We start from the raw sequence: 18,562 nt of genomic DNA on the forward strand, positions 1-18,562 counted from the left end.
TACTGACTACTCTTGCATACTGCTTTCGCGTACTGTTTAGTATGGAAGTATGTGATTTTGAACGCAGCTTATGGTTCATTCATAAGACTTTGACGACATCATAAAAGCAGCCAAAAATTGTTCTGGTAGCGTGATGCTTTGCTGCTTAAGGGCCTTGTCATACCTAATAGAACAATGAATTTAAGAGAGAACAATGAATTTGAGAGAGTGATCTGAAGCCAGAGGACAGTTATGTTATGCAATAATACATGCATCTAAAGCATAAGAACAAGTCCTGTTATTGGACTATTTTGACTATTTTTAAGTCCTGAATTGAACCTAATAGAGATGCTGTGGCAAAACAGGCAGTTCGTGATTAAAAGACATTTATTGTGGCTAAATTAAACCAATTCTGTAAGGGGGGACCTCTACAGCTGTATGGCTTTTGGTTGGAGATTTTGCTGCTAATCTTCGTGGCGGAACCTGTTAAGTTCTCACTGTCTTATGTAACCTTTTGTCTGTGTTCCCGAAACTATTCATTGTGACAAATAAGCAATACAGAAAAAAATCATAATACTGTATAAAATATACAACAAAAATAGCTGCAATGCCAAAATATACACAATAAAACACATGCAAAATAGCTGTTTACAGTACAGGATAGGTAACTAATCACATTTCATAATTCTTAATACATTATATAACACTTTTTACAGTACATCTTTGGCAACTTTTTGCAAATTGTTCACTGTACAATCTAAAGTAAATTTACAGTGTGGGTTTGAAAAATCATGACAGTAACACACTAAGACATGATGAAATAATTAAGGCTGTTAATTTTACAAGAGAATTATTGGGGATCTTTACTGTAAAGCCAATGTTTATTACTTAGGTTTGGACGATGGCCATGTCTCACAGCACCATTGACAGAAGGAGGAGGAGAAGCTGGAAAGAGGGAGGAGTACAAGCTGAGCGTCTTAAAGGCGTTTAAAAGCACCACAGATCACAATACTACCATCATACACCCACAGACGCCTGCACCTACTGCTGTAACCTTCTTAGTAGTATTTCTCTCAAATATCAGCAATCAGACATTCTGTTTAGTGTCAGTAATCTGGAGATCTGATTACTTAAAGCTACAACGCTCTGAAGATCCTCTGTTTTGGTGCGACAAGCAGAAACACTTTTTGCTTCAAACCTTTTCTACTCTGTGCTTGCTGTAACTGGTGAGTACTAAGAATTACACAATTAAAATCGCTTACTTGTAACTATAAATGTACAGTTTGTTAGTTTATTTCGGTATACGTTTTGACCTATGTGCTGTTGGGGGTGTGTCATAGTGAATGACTGGTATTCATCAGACACGTTTTCCTGAGTATTGCAGGTTCAGAAGAATAAACAAACATTTAACATGCTTCATTATAGTTAACAAAAACGTTATAGAATAATGACAGGCAACATAGCACAGAGTAGATATAACAACGGTCACTTTTGGCCATGTGTTGATATCTTAAAAGATATCTTAAATTCCCTACTACCATAACACAAGGCCCAAGAGAACTAAACTAATGACATTAGTAGATTAGAATAGAAGTTAGTAGATGTATTTATTCGTAAGAAGGTGGTCTATAGAACAATATTAAGTCATTACCCTACTTGATATAGACACTGATGCTATTTGCCCAGCTTACTTTAAAATAGATTACAATTTAGATTAATGAAAAATTCAAGTGGCATGCTGTAAAAACTAATCAACTGCCTTCTCACCTATAAAGAATTGGTTTACATTTTTGTAGATTACAAATCAATGCTTATCTTACTCAAAACACAATTTAATTATGTTTACATCCGTTACATTTTATGACTTTACAGCTTATTTATGATTACGCAAAGATTTGCTTGCTGTGTACTGCTTTACTACACTGCCTCACTTGCTCCTAAACTCCTCAAGCTCTGACATGTTTATGTAAGAGACTTTACCCAGAAAAGCTGCAGTCTGGGTTACAAATAGGTTTGATAGAAGACTCTGTAAAGCTTCAGCTATTAATAAACTAAATATATTAGTAATTTTGCTAAGCAAACCCAAAAATGAATGGGAGGAGCAGTCAGACAGGTTATGTGTCTTGAACATTTTAAAACAGGTAAGACATAATGATCTGCTGTTTCATTGGTCTTATTATGTATTGAATTTTATTTGGGGTTGATTTTTTTTTTCATAACTGTATTATCACCAGTAAAATGGCATAATTTTATCATACGAAGAAAAATGTAATTACAGTGCGTTGTGACTGATTTAAAATAACACTGAATGTTGGTTTATTTATATTATGGCATAATATATGAAAATATGTGTAAAGGCTAGAAAAAATTGCTTGGAAGATCTACACAAAAGTACAATACCCCAAAAAGTCAAAAGCTGAATTCTCCTCTGTTCCCAAAAGGAAAGCAAAAATAATACAAACTTTTTCCACATTGCTTAGTAAAACAGCTATCAAATTAGATGGCTGCATTGCGTCTGTGAATGAGTTTGACAAAGACAACTGTCTGTCTGCTAAATGAAATTGGCTAGCATTCTACATTTACATTTACATTTTTGGCATTTAGCAGACGCCTTTATCCAAAGCGACTTACATTACAGTATACAGTCTGAGCAACTGAGGGTTAAGGGCCTTGCTCAAGGGCCCAACATCAGCAACCTAGCAGTGGTGAGGCTTGAACCAGCAACCTTTGTATTACTAGTCCTGTGTCTTAACCACTAGGCTACGGCTTGCCATTCTAAGTGTTACCCCTAGTATACTTGGCTGATTGAGTTACATACTATAAAAGTAATTATTGCTTAGGAAATAATGTATTCAGCGAAGCATGAATATTGTCATTGAAAGCTAGCTAGTTACATTAATTAAACAAATTAACTACTATATCTAGTTTAACACTGTTATAACGCCAACATATAACTGTTCATGCAAAAATCTAGTAAATTTACATTTTGGGTGGATTTGTATTAAGCTTAGCAGTGTGCAACTTCACAATTCATAATGTTTCATAAGGTAGGTGTGGCATGGTTTTCCTATAGTTCTCATGGGAATTTCTGTATAGCAGTTTAGTAAACATTACATTTTAAAATACAGCACAGATGTGCTGATCTGGCGAATTAGAGTCAAAGCAGATAGAACCTCGTGGTAGGCGCTGTCCTGAAGGACGATGTTTAGAGGGGCAGAAATGAGTAAATACAGAGGTGTGTGTGTGTGTGTGTGTGTGTGTGTGTTTATGACGCTGACGGGAGAAAAACTAGCGCTTTCTGCTCCTGAGACCTCGTGCTCGCTTTGCGTCACGTACTGCACGCGAGCAAAACCAGCCGTGTGCGCGTGCACGAAACGAAAGTGTTTGGTCATTAGGAGATGAGGGAGCTGAGGACGCTATGTTTATCCTCTCACTGCTTTTGATTCAGATATGTGTGTGAATTGTGTGTGTATGCCTTGTGATGGCATGGTGACATGTCCAAGAAGTTTCTTGCCTTTTGCCCAATCAACCAGAACAAAGATTGTTGGTAATGAGATTGTATGTATACCTGGCTTCAAGTAAATGACCACTTAATCAGCCAAATAGCTTAGCACAGATTCACTAATTATCTACTGTGTGACTTAAGCCTCCAGTTACAGAGATATAACTGAAAAATAAAAAAAGTTGGCTTTCTCTGGCCTTTATGTGGGTGGTTGTGATTTATTTTATTAATCTCCAATGTTATGGGCTATATCTCTTCTGAGTTCCGACAGGTGTCTAAGCCAAAGGAAGCCAAACAAACGACTAGCACTAACCCGAGGCATGTTACATAACACAGCTCTGTGTTAAATTGTGGGTGTAATATGAAGTAGGTGATGAGGAGTATGAACTGGTTATAACTGTGCTGAAAGTACTGCTGCTCAACCTTACAGTTGTGTTTGAAAGACTCGTGTACCTCCTGTACTCTCTTATACTATGCAATGTCCCCATTGCTATATAAGGGAAATTAATGTTTGCTTTAAAGATTAAATCATTTAAACTGCTGTTTTAACTAGATTTAGCTAGATTATTTGTGTTTTGCATGAATCAGTCAAATGCAAATTATAAATGTACTGATAGTGTGCCAAATAGATCACTATTGGATAAAAATGAGTTAAAGTTATATTATGCCAGTTTATATGCTGTGCAAGAAAGCTGGAAGGCTCATGCGAGTTTTCACAACTGCTATGGGGTTGCTGGAGGGAGAGAAGCAGGGAGATAAAAAGAGGAAAAAAATCCAGACATTTCCTAATGTAAGCCTGTCTAAAGTACAAATGAAAAAGACTAAAGTTAATAAGATAACACTACTATGCAGTTACCTTGATAATACGTACATGCTGCCAGATTTATGAAGGCAGTATAGCCACTTTGTTATGACTGCAACCATGTACCCTTATAAGACCATGTAAGGTATCTTTCTTTAGTCATCAGACTAAGGACATCACATGCTATAATGTTGATTGCTTAATTGCATCTTGTTGTACATCTGCATTTCTTCCCTCATTATTGGTCCATATGTATATTGGAATTTGGTGTAGCCTGCACAAGTTAGGCAATAGTTTATAAAGTACTGCAATACTGCAAGGACAGCACCAACAGAAATCAGCACAGTATTGTACTACAAGTTGACAGCAAAAATTTAATAAATTTGAATTTGCCATGTAATTTTGCTTAACAACTGATTAATGTGAAGCCTGTTAAAATGAACATGAGCACAGCATTCACACAAGACAGCAATGTAATTATGTAAAAGTATTAGCAAATATTTTCATACAGTTTGAGGAAAGCATAATTAATAGATTATTTTGCCACAGTAAACAAATAAAACTGAATATCATTAAGTTGAATCCACACACAAACTAATTTAATGTTTCTGTAAATTAAGGTAAATTGAATAGATCAGGAGACGTTAAGCTAGCTGCACAACCTGAAAGTAAATGCAGAGGTAAAAATGTTAACCGGTACAACTGGTTTGAAGATCATGTTTGAACATATCTCAGAAGGCAATTCGTTAATAACTGAGTGTCAGTGTATGCCAGTTACTCTGTTGTACAGTAATGACTCAAAACACCTGTGATAGTATTGTGAGACGTAAACTTTGGTTCTAATCCGTATAAAAGGACTTTTATTTTGACCTTAGAGATAGCAGGTTGTGGCTGGTGGAGCAGGGTTTTTTTTTTAGCGCCCTTGCCCGGTTTTTGCTCATGAGTGGTGTTGTCTGAATAAAAGTTTATAGTCCAATCCATTGTTCCAGAGTTTCTTTGAGTTTGTTTCATCTATACAAAGACCACGACTACCCACACATACCATGCCTTACAGTATCAAACCAAGAGGAAGCCAAACAAACTACTAGCACTAACCCCAGGCATGCTACATAACACAGCTCTGTGTTAAATTATGGGTGTAATATAAATTAGGTGATGAGGAATATATCTAAACCCATGACAAACTCTAGAGTTGAAGTAAAAGCTTTAGAAGGTCACACAAAGTCTTCATTTACAATACAGACACCATACAGTTACATCCTCAAAGGAACGCTGTGGTATGTCCATGTATAAAGCCTACAGTAATGACTCAAAACACCTGCAATAGTATCAAACCAAGTTCTACATGTTTACTAATCATGAACTGCTGTGCAGACTAATGTCAGTCAAGTCTTTAGCAGATTGCCTTTCAAACCCACTGATGTCAACTGGTTTTGATTGATGGTGGTATGCTGCCACACCTTTTTTTCAAGGCAGTTGGTTAGTCAAGAGTAGATTAGATTACCACCACAAACACTTAATCTTACAGTTCATTCCAATCAGTGCTGAAGTGTTGCTGTCCTCTCTTAGGGTTCTTTGTAAAGCCTCTATTATACCAAAATGTATTTGCTTTTGAGTACATGTTTATTTTAAACTTAGATTTTGGCTTTACTTAGAATGTTTTCTAATAATTCATTGGGACAGTGATTTTCTCTTTTGTGTCTTAGTGCCCCCGTGAGGATGGGTGTGAAGGTACTTCTGTGCTTCCCCTTCTACAGACGAAGCAAAGAGCAATGCAAAAACAAGGAGTGCCCTCCTGACACAGGTAACAAACATACTATCTTTTTAACCCTATAAATCAACAGGTGACATGTGGCATCAATTAGTTAAGCAAAGGGTAATATTTATTGCTTTATATCTTCATGTTTTACCACCACTTCATTCTAGTCAGGGTCAATGAGGTATCACTGGGTACAATGCAGTTACACACCCTGGACAGGACACCACTTCATCACAGGGCCTTGATCATTTCCCCAGACACGGCCAATCATGTCTGTATGTAGACGCATGACCGGCTGATTGCACCATTGGCTATTCAAACCCTTAATCCCATCAGTAGTGTGCTGCCGTAATTTACCGCTTCCCCATCCAAGTACCCAGCTTCACAAGTGTTATATCCTAAATAAGATTACATGGAAAACTCACTTGTAATGCAAGAGCTGTATTTTAAAAAGTAAAAAGCTACACCCTTTACAGAAAATCTTTTTCAACTAAATTGATACATATTCCCACAGACACTCCAGATCTTGTAACAAGCCTTGAAATCAACTCTTCAGGGTTTGTTACAAGATTTGGAATTCGTTATACTTACCAAAGGGGATAATGCCACATTTACTTTACCACATGTCCAGTTACTTTTGGACATATTTTGTTATAATCAGTCATGCATGCACACATTCTGACATTGACTGGCAGTTATTGCTTGCCTTATATTTAATCCTAAAGGGTGTGTGTTGGTAAACATAGTGATGTTATTAACACACAAAGACTATAATCAGAATGTCTCTGGTATGCTATATGAAGGCTTCTGGATAAATACAGGCCAGACATGCTAGCTGGTAAATAATGTGTTACAGTTACTGCATGCTACATTATGAACAAATTCATACCAGCTCTTGTGCGTCAACATAACATTAAATTTCCGAAACTTAATGTGATTAATAATGATAAATGAATTTACATGTAACATTCTGATGTTATGTTTTTTTAGATCCTGCTGTACAAACTGAAAAGCCAAAGCTACGTCTCTCCTCCACAACATCAGTGGTTAGTGAGGGCGACAGTTCAAGCAGCCTGGGAAGCCCTCAGGTATACTTTTCCCAGAAAGCTCGGCTCTCCTTCAGACATCAAATGGACAGCAACTTCAATGCAATAGATGCCACATATTAATTTCAATCATTTGCCAAGCACCTGAATTTGAACTCTAAATCTGTTAAAAGACAGGGCTGTGAAAGTGGCGGATGGAAAGGGAACTGAAGCAATGTGTGCCCCAGTGACCTAATGCCACTTAGTGGATTACCTCGAAGCTGTGAAAGTCATACTGTGCTTTCATAAGCACTGATTAGCATAGTCATAGAAAAAGAAAAGCCAGGAAAATTTAAGAGGAAATGTTTACAAGATCACATGAAAAGTGCTTTCTATGTTCTGTTCCAGTCTTATCCACTTTTCTTATACTGTTTTCTCCATACTGGAGTACTATGAAGCTCACATATGTTCGAAAATCATGAATATTCATTAACAAGACATAATATAATTAATTGTGATTGTTTTAAAATGGATTTTAGAGATTATGTTTCTAAGCCCTTTCCACAAGTGTCTTTTGGCTTATGTCTTTTCGGTAAACTTGTACTGGTTTACATGCAGTAAAAACATATGTGCTAAATAACTAACTCTTAGAGATATTACAGTTCAAACCCAGTGATTTGTAAAGCTTTTATGTAAGCAAACATAACAGTTTGTTTTAATGTTATTTTTGGTGAAAGAGCTTTTCTAAACCCTTCTTGTGATATATTTGTGTTTTGTATTTTTGTATAAAATTGCACAGAGTTTATATATTACACAAAGCAAATTAAATGCAATTTAATTTAAATGAAATTTCAATTAAGATTTAAACTTCTACAGATCTACTTCTATAAAAGCATACACTAATTATATTCATGATACACTAATATAAATAACATTAATATTATAATGTATAATGACCATATTGATATGTATATCATTAGTATATATTAATTTGTAATATTAGTTACTTTCACATTTAATATAATTACATATTAAAAATGTTTTAAACAGTTTTTTTACATTCAAATGTATTTTTGTGTGTTTTTCACTGAGAAAACCATGCATATTCAAAACTTGTTATGATGTCAGAATTAAATCAGAATACATTTAGCAGTAGATTACATTTCTGGACAAGGGGTGAAACTGAATAATGAATTACTAGCTGCTGTGTGGGGTTTTTGCATTTGAGCTTATAAATTTGGGATATGAAAAAGACGTGCACTGAACAAAGCTTTAAAAGAACCAAATCAAATGCCTAGTTCTGAAACTTTTATTAAAAAGTATGTTCACTACAGTGTGTATGGATTTATACAGTACACTTTCACTGATGTTAAAAGTACACACACAACAGCAGTGGGTTTATTGGGCCAAGCCTGTGAGCACAGGCACTGCCATTACCTGCAGTAATTACTAACTTTTGCGAAGACTCTCCAGATGTGTATTCTGGTTATGAGATCACACCTTTCCTCTGTTTAATAACACTATCCAGGCTTTAAATAACCTGGTTACCTTAAATTGTCTCATGAAGACTCATACAGCTACATCAATCTGACCATTTCATGTCTCTACATGTTTTTGGGTTTGGAGATAACTCCATCTGGATATCGCTTCTTGAAGCGGGCTACCACATCAGGGTCCAGCAAGTGAATTCCGTCCAACTGATTTCCCAATGTTACCCTTAAAATGAAAGTAAAGCAATCAATCATTAATAATAATTTAAATAAATATACAACAGCATTAACAGTTTTATTATTTACCAGTTTGGCTGGACATTATGAGGTCTTCCAAACAGTTCGATCTTTCTAGTGCCAGGAGATAAGCGTTCAATCATGCCATATATTTCATCTGGTTTGTGACTGGTAGATCGCACCTAGTAAACAAATGATTAAGAATATCAGATTTTTTCTGTCCTGTAAATGTTTAAATCCAGCATAACAGCATCATGTATTCCCCCAAAAAATAATTTTACTACCTCTGCAACGATCACATCACAGTCCAAGCCTCGATTAAATCCCTGAGGATTTCCTTTCACCCCGACCTAATGAGAAGGAGTGAGAAAGAGTTTGAAGGTAGCAAAAGATGGAAGAAGAACCACCCCAAGAATAAACACACAACACTCACCAAGCAGTGCTCTTTCCCGTGGTTTAGCCAATGTCCAGTTCGCCCTGTGCGAATAATCCGCTGCAGCTGATTGGTCTTCACCCAAATGATCTCATCAACACATTCATACCTGCAAATTGCAATGCAAATTATAAATGAAGGTGCATAAAAATGTGACAAAGAAGCAGATACATTTCTCAATTATTTTTTACAGCATGTTTAATACCTACCCCCAGAGGCTGAGACACTCTCTGCCAAGCTCCATGGCTCTGTAAAATACATTTCAATAAATCATTAGACTACAGAGAGTCCCGACAGATCTTATTTGCATTTATTGTTTTCCCAGTTTTTTCCCTTTAGTGCAGCCTGCACATTCAAGATCTTGTGTATGCTGAAATAAGTGATAAATAATGACAAATTTATGGAAAAATACAATTAAAACATGAAAGTTTATGACTTTCCACTTTAAAGGCTAACAGGACGAGCATAAAATAATAATAATTCTTGAAGGAATAAGACAGTTAAGACAGTAAGAAAATATAAATACTTATTAAGATTGTGCACTACTTTATAGCTCTTTTATATATAAAAACACTGAGAAAATCTGATATTCACATAATCATCATAAAAGTCATAATAAACAACCAATATCGCATTAACTGTACCTTCCAGTGACCCATAGGAAAAGGAAGCCATCATCCTGTAGAACAGGGATGTTAAGTTTCCTCATCTCATCATCTGTCAGTGTTCCATATGGTAGCTCCATGTGAATATCCCATGGAGGATCTGCCATTACAACTGCAAACTTCCCCAAAATGGACACATCCAGGTAGCGGATATCACAGCAGATCCACTAAAGTAAGGCAAATAGTAAAACAAAACTAAGATTTATAAAATACAATTTTGAATCCAGTTCACCCAACAATATAAAATAAAATTTTTTATTAAATACTGTTAAAATCATGTAGTCACTACAAGCTGTTTTACTCTCTAAAACAAATGACTTGTCTTTACCTGGGCTGGAAACAACGTCCCCACATTGCTCTCTCCATCTTGGGCAGGCAGAGAGAGTTCAGTGGTGCCGAGCTGTGGCCCCATGGCGCCGCTCTCAGCTTCAGGTGGGCTGTCAATCTCATAGTGTACATACTTACAGGTGTCCATGTGGAAGCAGGTATTCAAAAAGGAGCAGTCGCCCAAGCTTTCATCAGTGTGCTTGTTGATGATTCGTCTACAAAAGTTACAAAAATTTTAGTTATTACATTGTATCTGCTAAAATAATTTTGTCTTCATAGTAAACAGGGCAAATGTGTCACAAATAGCTACAAGAGGGAACAACTTTTTCTTAATAATAATTAATTAAAAGTAACAAATGAAGTAATAAAAAAACATTTTGTTAGTGTTTTTGTTGTGTTAGCATTATGTGCAATATAACATGACCAGTGTCGTCCAAAAAGGTCTACTTTTGACTTATTGGTTTACAGAACACTATCCCAAATGTACTGAGGGTCATCAAGTGTTTTTGGCATTGTTGAAAAGCCTTTTTGCTTCTCTGGGTTAGCAGTGGTTTGCAGCCTTGCAACTCAATACAACAGGTTCCTAGTCCATTCATCAACAGATGTGTCTCTTTTAGGGATGTAACGATGCACCACAAGACAGTTAATAACTGATTCAAAAATTCACCTGGTTGACATCACTGGTGCTATACGCCTGGTTGCCAAATTGGGCTTAATTCAAAATTGTTTTGCATAGTTTGCACCTACCTCAGAAATAAAATGGCATTCATTATTTAGATAAATAAAAGATCATTACAAATACAGTATTTTATTTTTTTAAGAGAAATAAGGAAACTTTGTCATAATTTGTCTTTAATTCCAGTTTAAAAAAACAGAAAAGAATCGTATCGTGAACCCAGTATCGTGAATCGCATCGCGGGTAGAGTGTATTGTTACATCCCTAGTCTCTTTCTAACAGTAGGATTATGAATTCTAAACCTATCTGTGCAAGTGAAGCATGTAGTTTATTAGATGTTCATCTAGGTTAATTTGTGATATCCTGGAGTACTCTTGGATGAATATGGAATACCAGGAATTTCTGGGGGTGGCACAGTGGCTCATTGGGTAGCACTGCTGCCTCACAGCAAAAAGGTTCTGGGTTTAGTTCCCAAGTGAAGCGGTTCGGGTCCCTTTTGTGTGGAGTTCTCATGTTCTTCCTGTGTCTACATGGGTTTATTGCAAGTTCTCCAGTTTCCTCCCACAAGTCCAAAGACATGCAGTCAGGTTAACTAAAACGACCCTCTGTTTTACAACCACTTTATCTTATTCAAGGCGAAAGTTACACTCATACAGACAATGAATAAATTAATAAAAAAGAAATTTCTGGGAATATGTACTAGTGTTCCAAGTATTCACCATTTGGAGATTATGCTGTTGTTCGCTGGAGTCTCAGAGCCTTTGAAATGGCTTTGTAACCCTTTGTTCTGTTTACTCGGACTACTCAGCAAAATTGCATAGACCCAGTTTACGATCAGATTTGCATGAATAAAACGTCAATAAGTAGGAGCCATTGTCCACACACTGACACTCAGCACTCATTTCACAAAACAATGTCTGTTAAAAAGTATTTAGTAGACCCACCTGAAGTGCAGCTTGTTGCAGGGCTGTGGTGTGTCTCCATACCCCATACACTCCTCTTTAGTCCCATGATCACAAAACTCCTGCACCTGAGCTCGACCTCGTGAACGGAACTTCTCTACTATGGACTGCTCTCTGGCTGAGCTGGTGTTCAGTAGCTCCAGGATTTCCCTGCTTACCTACAACACAAATGATTACTAAGCACTGTGTGTGTAATTAAGTTGATCAATAAGTCAGCAGACTGAGTAGAACTTGGTACCTTTTTACTTTGTTGCTCTTTGGTGGACTGCTGATTTAACAGGCTCTCTATTTCCATATCCAAATGAGATGTTTTGCCTTTATTGGTCCGACCTTTTTTCTCAACCCCAACAGTGCATGATCCTGACTTCCAATCAGATGTCCCAGACAGTTGTGAACTAGAGGCTAAAGAAATAGATGATGTACTAGATGGTGAAGATGTAGTCTGGTGTAAAGGAGAGGAACCAGGAGCCCTTTTTTGGTGAATGATGTCATCCGCTTTTCTTTTTACACCAATTTTTTGAGGTTGGGGAGTAGAACTACTGGTCATTGCCCAAAGTTTGGTATGATCTACAGAGATGACTAATGTGGACGAGGAAGAGGAAGATAAGGCATTGTTGTTCAGCTGTCGGACTTCGATAAATTCCTGAGCTGAAAATTTAAGTAAGAGACTCTGGATGCAGCCATGAGATACTGGTGATTCAGCCTGACATTTAAACAGAGAAGTAGAGAAGGAGGAAGAAGTGTAAGATATATATATATACAGTGTATCACAAAAGTGAGTACACCCCTCACATTTCTGCAAATATTTTATTATATCTTTTCATGGGACAACACTATAGAACTAAAACTTGGATATAACTTAGAGTAGTCAGTGTACAACTTGTATAGCAGTGTAGATTTACTGTCTTCTGAAAATAACTCAACACACAGCCATTAATGTCTAAATGGCTGGCAACATAAGTGAGTACACCCCACAGTGAACATGTCCAAATTGTGCCCAAAGTGTCAATATTTTGTGTGACCACCATTATTATCCAGCACTGCCTTAACCCTCTTGGGCATGGAATTCACCAGAGCTGCACAGGTTGCTACTGGAATCCTCTTCCACTCCTCCATGATGACATCACGGAGCTGGTGGATGTTAGACACCTTGAACTCCTCCACCTTCCACTTGAGGATGCGCCACAGGTGCTCAATTGGGTTTAGTCCATCACCTTTACCTTCAGCTTCCTCAGCAAGGCAGTTGTCATCTTGGAGGTTGTGTTTGGGGTCGTTATCCTGTTGGAAAACTGCCATGAGGCCAGTTTTCGAAGGGAGGGGATCATGTTCTGTTTCAGAATGTCACAGTACATGTTGGAATTCATGTTTCCCTCAATGAACTGCAGCTCCCCAGTGCCAGCAACACTCATGCAGCCCAAGACCATGATGCTACCACCACCATGCTTGACTGTAGGCAATATACAGTTGTCTTGGTACTTCTCACCAGGGCGCCGTTACACATGCTGGACACCATCTGAGCCAAACAAGTTTATCTTGGTCTCGTCAGACCACAGGGCATTCCAGTAATCCATGTTCTTGGACTACTTGTCTTCAGCAAACTGTTTGCTGGCTTTCTTGTGCGTCAGCTTCCTTCTGGGATGACGACCATGCAGACCGAGTTGATGCAGTGTGCGGCGTATGGTCTGAGCACTGACAGGCTGACCTCCCACGTCTTCAACCTCTGCAGCAATGCTGGCAGCACTCATGTGTCTATTTTTTAAAGCCAACCTCTGGATATGACGCCGAACACGTGGACTCAACTTCTTTGGTCGACCCTGGCGAAGCCTGTTCCGAGTGGAACCTGTCCTGGAAAACCGCTGTATGACCTTGGCCACCATGCTGTAGCTCAGTTTCAGGGTGTTAGCAATCTTCTTATAGCCCAGGCCATCTTTGTGGAAAGCAACAATTCTATTTCTCACATCCTCAGAGAGTTCTTTGCCATGAGGTGCCATGTTGAATATCCAGTGGCCAGTATGAGAGAATTGTACCCAAAACACCAAATTTAACAGCCCTGCTCCCCATTTACACCTGGGACCTTGACACATGACACCAGGGAGGGACAACGACACATTTGGGCACAATTTGGACATGTTCACTGTGGGGTGTACTCACTTATGTTGCCAGCTATTTAGACATTAATGGCTGTGTGTTGAGTTATTTTCAGAAGACAGTAAATCTACACTGCTATACAAGCTGTACACTGACTACTCTAAGTTATATCCAAGTTTCATGTCTATAGTGTTGTCCCATGAAAAGATATAATGAAATATTTGCAGAAATGTGAGGGGTGTACTCACTTTTGTGATACACAGTGTATCACGAAAGTGAGTACACCCCTCACATTTCTGCAAATATTTCATTATATCTTTTCATGGGACAACACTATAGACATGAAACTTGGATATAACTAAGAGTAGTCAGTGTACAACTTGTATAGCAGTGTAGATTTACTGTCTTCTGAAAATAACTCAACACACAGCCATTAATGTCTAAATAGCTGGCAACATAAGTGAGTACACCCCACAGTGAACATGTCCAAATTGTGCCTAAAGTGTCAATATTTTGTGTGACCACCATTATTATCACTGCCTTAACCCTCCTGGGCATGGAATTCACCAGAGCTGCACAGGTTGCTACTGGAATCCTCTTCCACTCCTCCGTGATGACATCACGGAGCTGGTGGATGTTAGACACCTTAAACTCCTCCACCTTCCACTTGAGGATGCGCCACAGGTGCTCAATTGGGTTTAGTCCATCACCTTTACCTTCAGCTTCCTCAGCAAGGCAGTTGTCATCTTGGAGGTTGTGTTTGGGGTCGTTATCCTGTTGGAAAACTGCCATGAGGCCCAGTTTTCGAAGGGAGGGGATCATGCTCTGTTTCAGAATGTCACAGTACATGTTGGAATTCATGTTTCCCTCAATGAACTGCAGCTCCCCAGTGCCAGCAACACTCATGCAGCCCAAGACCATGATGCTACCACCACCATGCTTGACTGTAGGCAAGATACAGTTGTCTTGGTACTTCTCACCAGGGCGCCGCCACACATGCTGGACACCATCTGAGCCAAACAAGTTTATCTTGGTCTCGTCAGACCACAGGGCATTCCAGTAATCCATGTTCTTGGACTGCTTGTCTTCAGCAAACTGTTTGCGGGCTTTCTTGTGCGTCAGCTTCCTTCTGGGATGACGACCATGCAGACCGAGTTGATGCAGTATGCGGTGTATGGTCTGAGCACTGACAGGCTGACCTCCCACGTCTTCAACCTCTGCAGCAATGCTGGCAGCACTCATGTGTCTATTTTTTAAAGCCAACCTCTGGATATGACGCCGAACACGTGGACTCAACTTCTTTGGTCGACCCTGGCGAAGCCTGTTCCGAGTGGAACCTGTCCTGGAAAACCGCTGTATGACCTTGGCCACCATGCTGTAGCTCAGTTTCAGGGTGTTAGCAATCTTCTTATAGCCCAGGCCATCTTTGTGGAGAGCAACAATTCTATTTCTCACATCCTCAGAGAGTTCTTTGCCATGAGGTGCCATGTTGAATATCCAGTGGCCAGTATGAGAGAATTGTACCCAAAACACCAAATTTAACAGCCCTGCTCCCCATTTACACCTGGGACCTTGACACATGACACCAGGGAGGGACAACGACACATTTGGGCACAATTTGGACATGTTCACTGTGGGGTGTACTCACTTATGTTGCCAGCTATTTAGACATTAATGGCTGTGTGTTGAGTTATTTTCAGAAGACAGTAAATCTACACTGCTATACAAGCTGTACACTGACTACTCTAAGTTATATCCAAGTTTCATGTCTATAGTGTTGTCCCATGAAAAGATATAATGAAATATTTGCAGAAATGTGAGGGGTGTACTCACTTTCGTGATACACTGTATATATATTTGTATGAAAATGTCAGACTTTCCACATGACACATATGCACACATTTATATACATACAGAGTTGAGCTGATTGGTAATGGTGAAAGAATCGATTGGTAGTGTGAGACTCAGTTCCGAAAGGTATCCTAGAAGCCTCCTCTCTAATTCAGGGTCAGGGGGGCGCTCCTCTACCTGTGTGGGGGTTTGGACGGCTGGTCCTGGACTGTCGCTGCGTGTGGATGCCCCTTCGGCAACCCCAGCCTCTGAAATAACACAGAGACAGAACAGACAGAGCTAGAGTGTGATATTTCTAATGCAGACAGGCTGCATTAAATACTTCCTAGTAAATACAATAAATGAAAGGGTATTTGAAGATATCTAACTTGATGAAAATAGAAATATAACTTTAAAATATTTTTTACATTAGCTGGACCAAAATTACTTCTGTTCTTATACCCACATCAAACCTCTCTGCTAAAATAGTAGCACAAATATTCTCACAAGCCTTTCAATAAATCAAAACACTTTTTAAACAATGTTTTCTTGTCAGACAAACCAGAAAAACCCCAGACCCCCAGTAAAGCACTATGTGTATGTGGAGGCATCAGTATATGGGGCTGCTTCTAAACCATGGTACTGGGAAACTACACAACAATGAAGGAAATGTGATTGGAGCAAGTGTACCAAAACATATTAAAAAAGAATTTAATCGTATCAGCCAAAAACCTAAATCTGGAAAGATTTTTTTTAAACAAAATAACAACCATAAGCGTACTTAAAATAATAAGACTAGTTTCTAAAAAACGTTTAAAAATATCCAACAGCAGCTTTTCAACAAAGTACCAATGTTACTCATTTTTGGTGTCTGAACATGTTTTTCCCTGATTAACAACTTTTTTAAACTTACCTTTGTTTATGTTAATAAATATAACTATTGTTAATATTCCCAAGTAAGAAGTCAGAATACACTGTGAAATAATTTGATTTATAGTGAGCATACGCTTTAAGAGAATGTTGGATAAATATAAAAGTAAACTCCCTTAATATAAAGTTAGATAGATTCTTTATTGATCCTTTGCAGGAAATTTCTTTGTTACAGCAGCTCAGACAACAGTCAACAACAACTTCTTTTATACATACAACATTAACTTACAGTGCAAAAACAAGCAATAAGATAAAAATGTACAGTATGGTACTATATACACATGTAAACTTTTTATGGTGCATGCATAGCATACAGAAGTTGTAATTGATGTAATTGATGATCCAAACAACATCTTTCATAAACCTCACTTCATGGCATGTTAGAACAGCAAAGGGCCTTCCCCAAACTGTGTTGTGTCTGAAACACCTGAAATATATGAATATATTCTAATAAATGGTATTTCAGAGTAATGTAAACCCGTGTAATGTGGAAAGATTAGCCAACATCAGACCTGTGATTCCTGCAGCAAGTCAGTCAGCAAACACTGTTATACATTGTGGGCCAATGGTCTAAGACCATTAATGAAAATGCCTCTGTTCAGCATTCAACATTGAGCTTGCTCAAGGGCCCAACAGTGGCTGCATGGCAGAGCTGGGATTTGAACTCTCAACCTTTCAATTGATAGTCCAAAGCTCTACCCACTAGGCTACCACTGTCCCATCTACCCATGAAGTGATGTTTTTGAATATAAATATGGTCATACCAAATGTTAAAAAATATCATGTAAATGTTTTAAAGCTTAAACTTCTGACTCAGACTGTTATGGTATCATTTGTAATGAAAATCACATGTAATAAACTCGAAATTCAAGTAGCAAAACTCTAAACTTAAAACGAAAAGTCTCAGTTTTCAGTCTCTGTTGTATAATTATATAACAAAAGTATAGTTACTTCTCACACCTAAACAGATCACAGCTTAAATGGGAGGTAAAACAGATAACAGAGATGAAGCCCGTTAGCTGCAATTTTCTAAGCCTATTGCAACGAAACGTTATATGAGTATTTCGACCGAATGAGCTGTTAAAAAAGATAAAGTAGAATCTTATTTAGTTGTGTTTAATGTTCAGCAGGAGTAATGTAGCAGTTTTAATACAGTCAGATTACCGATGCCGAGTTGTGTTGGATCTTTTCTCCTCCTTTGCAGTCTTTCTCTCAGAGAGTCCAGCTGCTTCTTGTGCGCCTGAATGCTGCTCCAAGTATCCGACATCTTTTACTAAATGAGTAAATTATTATTATTATTATTATTATTATTAAAAAATAAGGATAATGAACAGTTCTCAATCAGTCCAGTCCTCTTTCAAACAGTCTACAAACTTCCTACGGGTAACGGAAACTAAGAGCCGATGTTAATATAAAAGTCTTCCATGTACCATAAAAGTCTTACGTCGTAAAGCAGCTGCTTACCATAAGAATCCATACTACTATACTAAATAGTGTGCTACAATAATACGCCACCTTTACCTTTTGTACATACTATCTAGTGCAGTAGTGTACATCAGAATTCGTACACACAAAGTTGCAATCGGAAATATCCAACCCCCTAAAGAAAATAGGAATTTATAATTCTATATACTTTTCAACAGGGCTACATTTTGCTTTAAATTAATTAGTAGAATTATACAGCAAACAAACAAAAAGATGAATGATGTAGTATTTTAGAGTAGCCGAACATTTTGTTAACACTGTCATGTCACGTATTTAAATTAAGTCTTTCCCAGCTAACAAAATTACGTTCTGAGAACGTTCCCCAAACGTTCCATTTTGGTTCCCTCAACGTTATTTTGTCCAGTTTTCTTG

General features: G+C 37.9%; 1 protein-coding gene and 1 long non-coding RNA gene across 3 annotated transcripts; one reads left to right on the forward strand and one right to left on the reverse strand.

Annotated features, from left to right (window-relative positions):
• Positions 1-1,014: 1,014 nt before the first annotated feature.
• On the forward strand, positions 1,015-8,023 carry LOC134312379 (uncharacterized). The gene is made up of 3 exons (XR_010011539.1): positions 1,015-1,205; positions 5,990-6,087; positions 7,033-8,023. It is a non-coding gene; the product is annotated as an uncharacterized LOC134312379 (long non-coding RNA).
• Positions 8,024-8,360: 337 nt separating this feature from the next.
• Positions 8,361-17,991, reverse strand: mettl3 (methyltransferase like 3). 2 transcript variants are annotated; one of them, XM_062994274.1, is made up of 11 exons: positions 17,870-17,991; positions 15,974-16,044; positions 12,096-12,560; positions 11,840-12,015; positions 10,221-10,434; positions 9,872-10,059; positions 9,437-9,475; positions 9,228-9,336; positions 9,079-9,144; positions 8,864-8,976; positions 8,361-8,783 (listed from the first exon to the last, which is right to left on the reverse strand). In XM_062994274.1, exons 1-11 carry the CDS (start codon positions 17,970-17,972, stop codon positions 8,672-8,674), a joined length of 1,656 nt encoding a protein of 551 aa, XP_062850344.1. In that variant the 5' UTR covers positions 17,973-17,991; the 3' UTR covers positions 8,361-8,671. The 2 variants fall into 2 exon arrangements, with proteins under 2 accessions (XP_062850344.1, XP_062850343.1); XM_062994273.1 differs by having other exon boundaries at positions 15,860-16,044.
• Positions 17,992-18,562: the final 571 nt, after the last annotated feature.

This window comes from Trichomycterus rosablanca, chromosome 4 (assembly GCF_030014385.1).
Source record: "Trichomycterus rosablanca isolate fTriRos1 chromosome 4, fTriRos1.hap1, whole genome shotgun sequence".
Lineage (NCBI taxonomy): Eukaryota > Metazoa > Chordata > Actinopteri > Siluriformes > Trichomycteridae > Trichomycterus > Trichomycterus rosablanca.

What these genes read in the sequence shown, in the direction of transcription:
- mettl3 (XM_062994273.1), bottom strand. Translation starts at nt 17,972, where the DNA reads ATGTCGGATACTTGGAGCAGCATTCAGGCGCACAAGAAGCAGCTGGAC. An exon ending in TCCAACACAACTCGGCATCG is followed by an intron (nt 16,045 to 17,869) that starts GTAATCTGACTG and finishes GTGTTATTTCAG; the next exon opens with AGGCTGGGGTTGCCGAAGGG. An exon ending in CATAATGTCCAGCCAAACTG is followed by an intron (nt 8,784 to 8,863) that starts GTAAATAATAAA and finishes TTTCATTTTAAG; the next exon opens with GGTAACATTGGGAAATCAGT.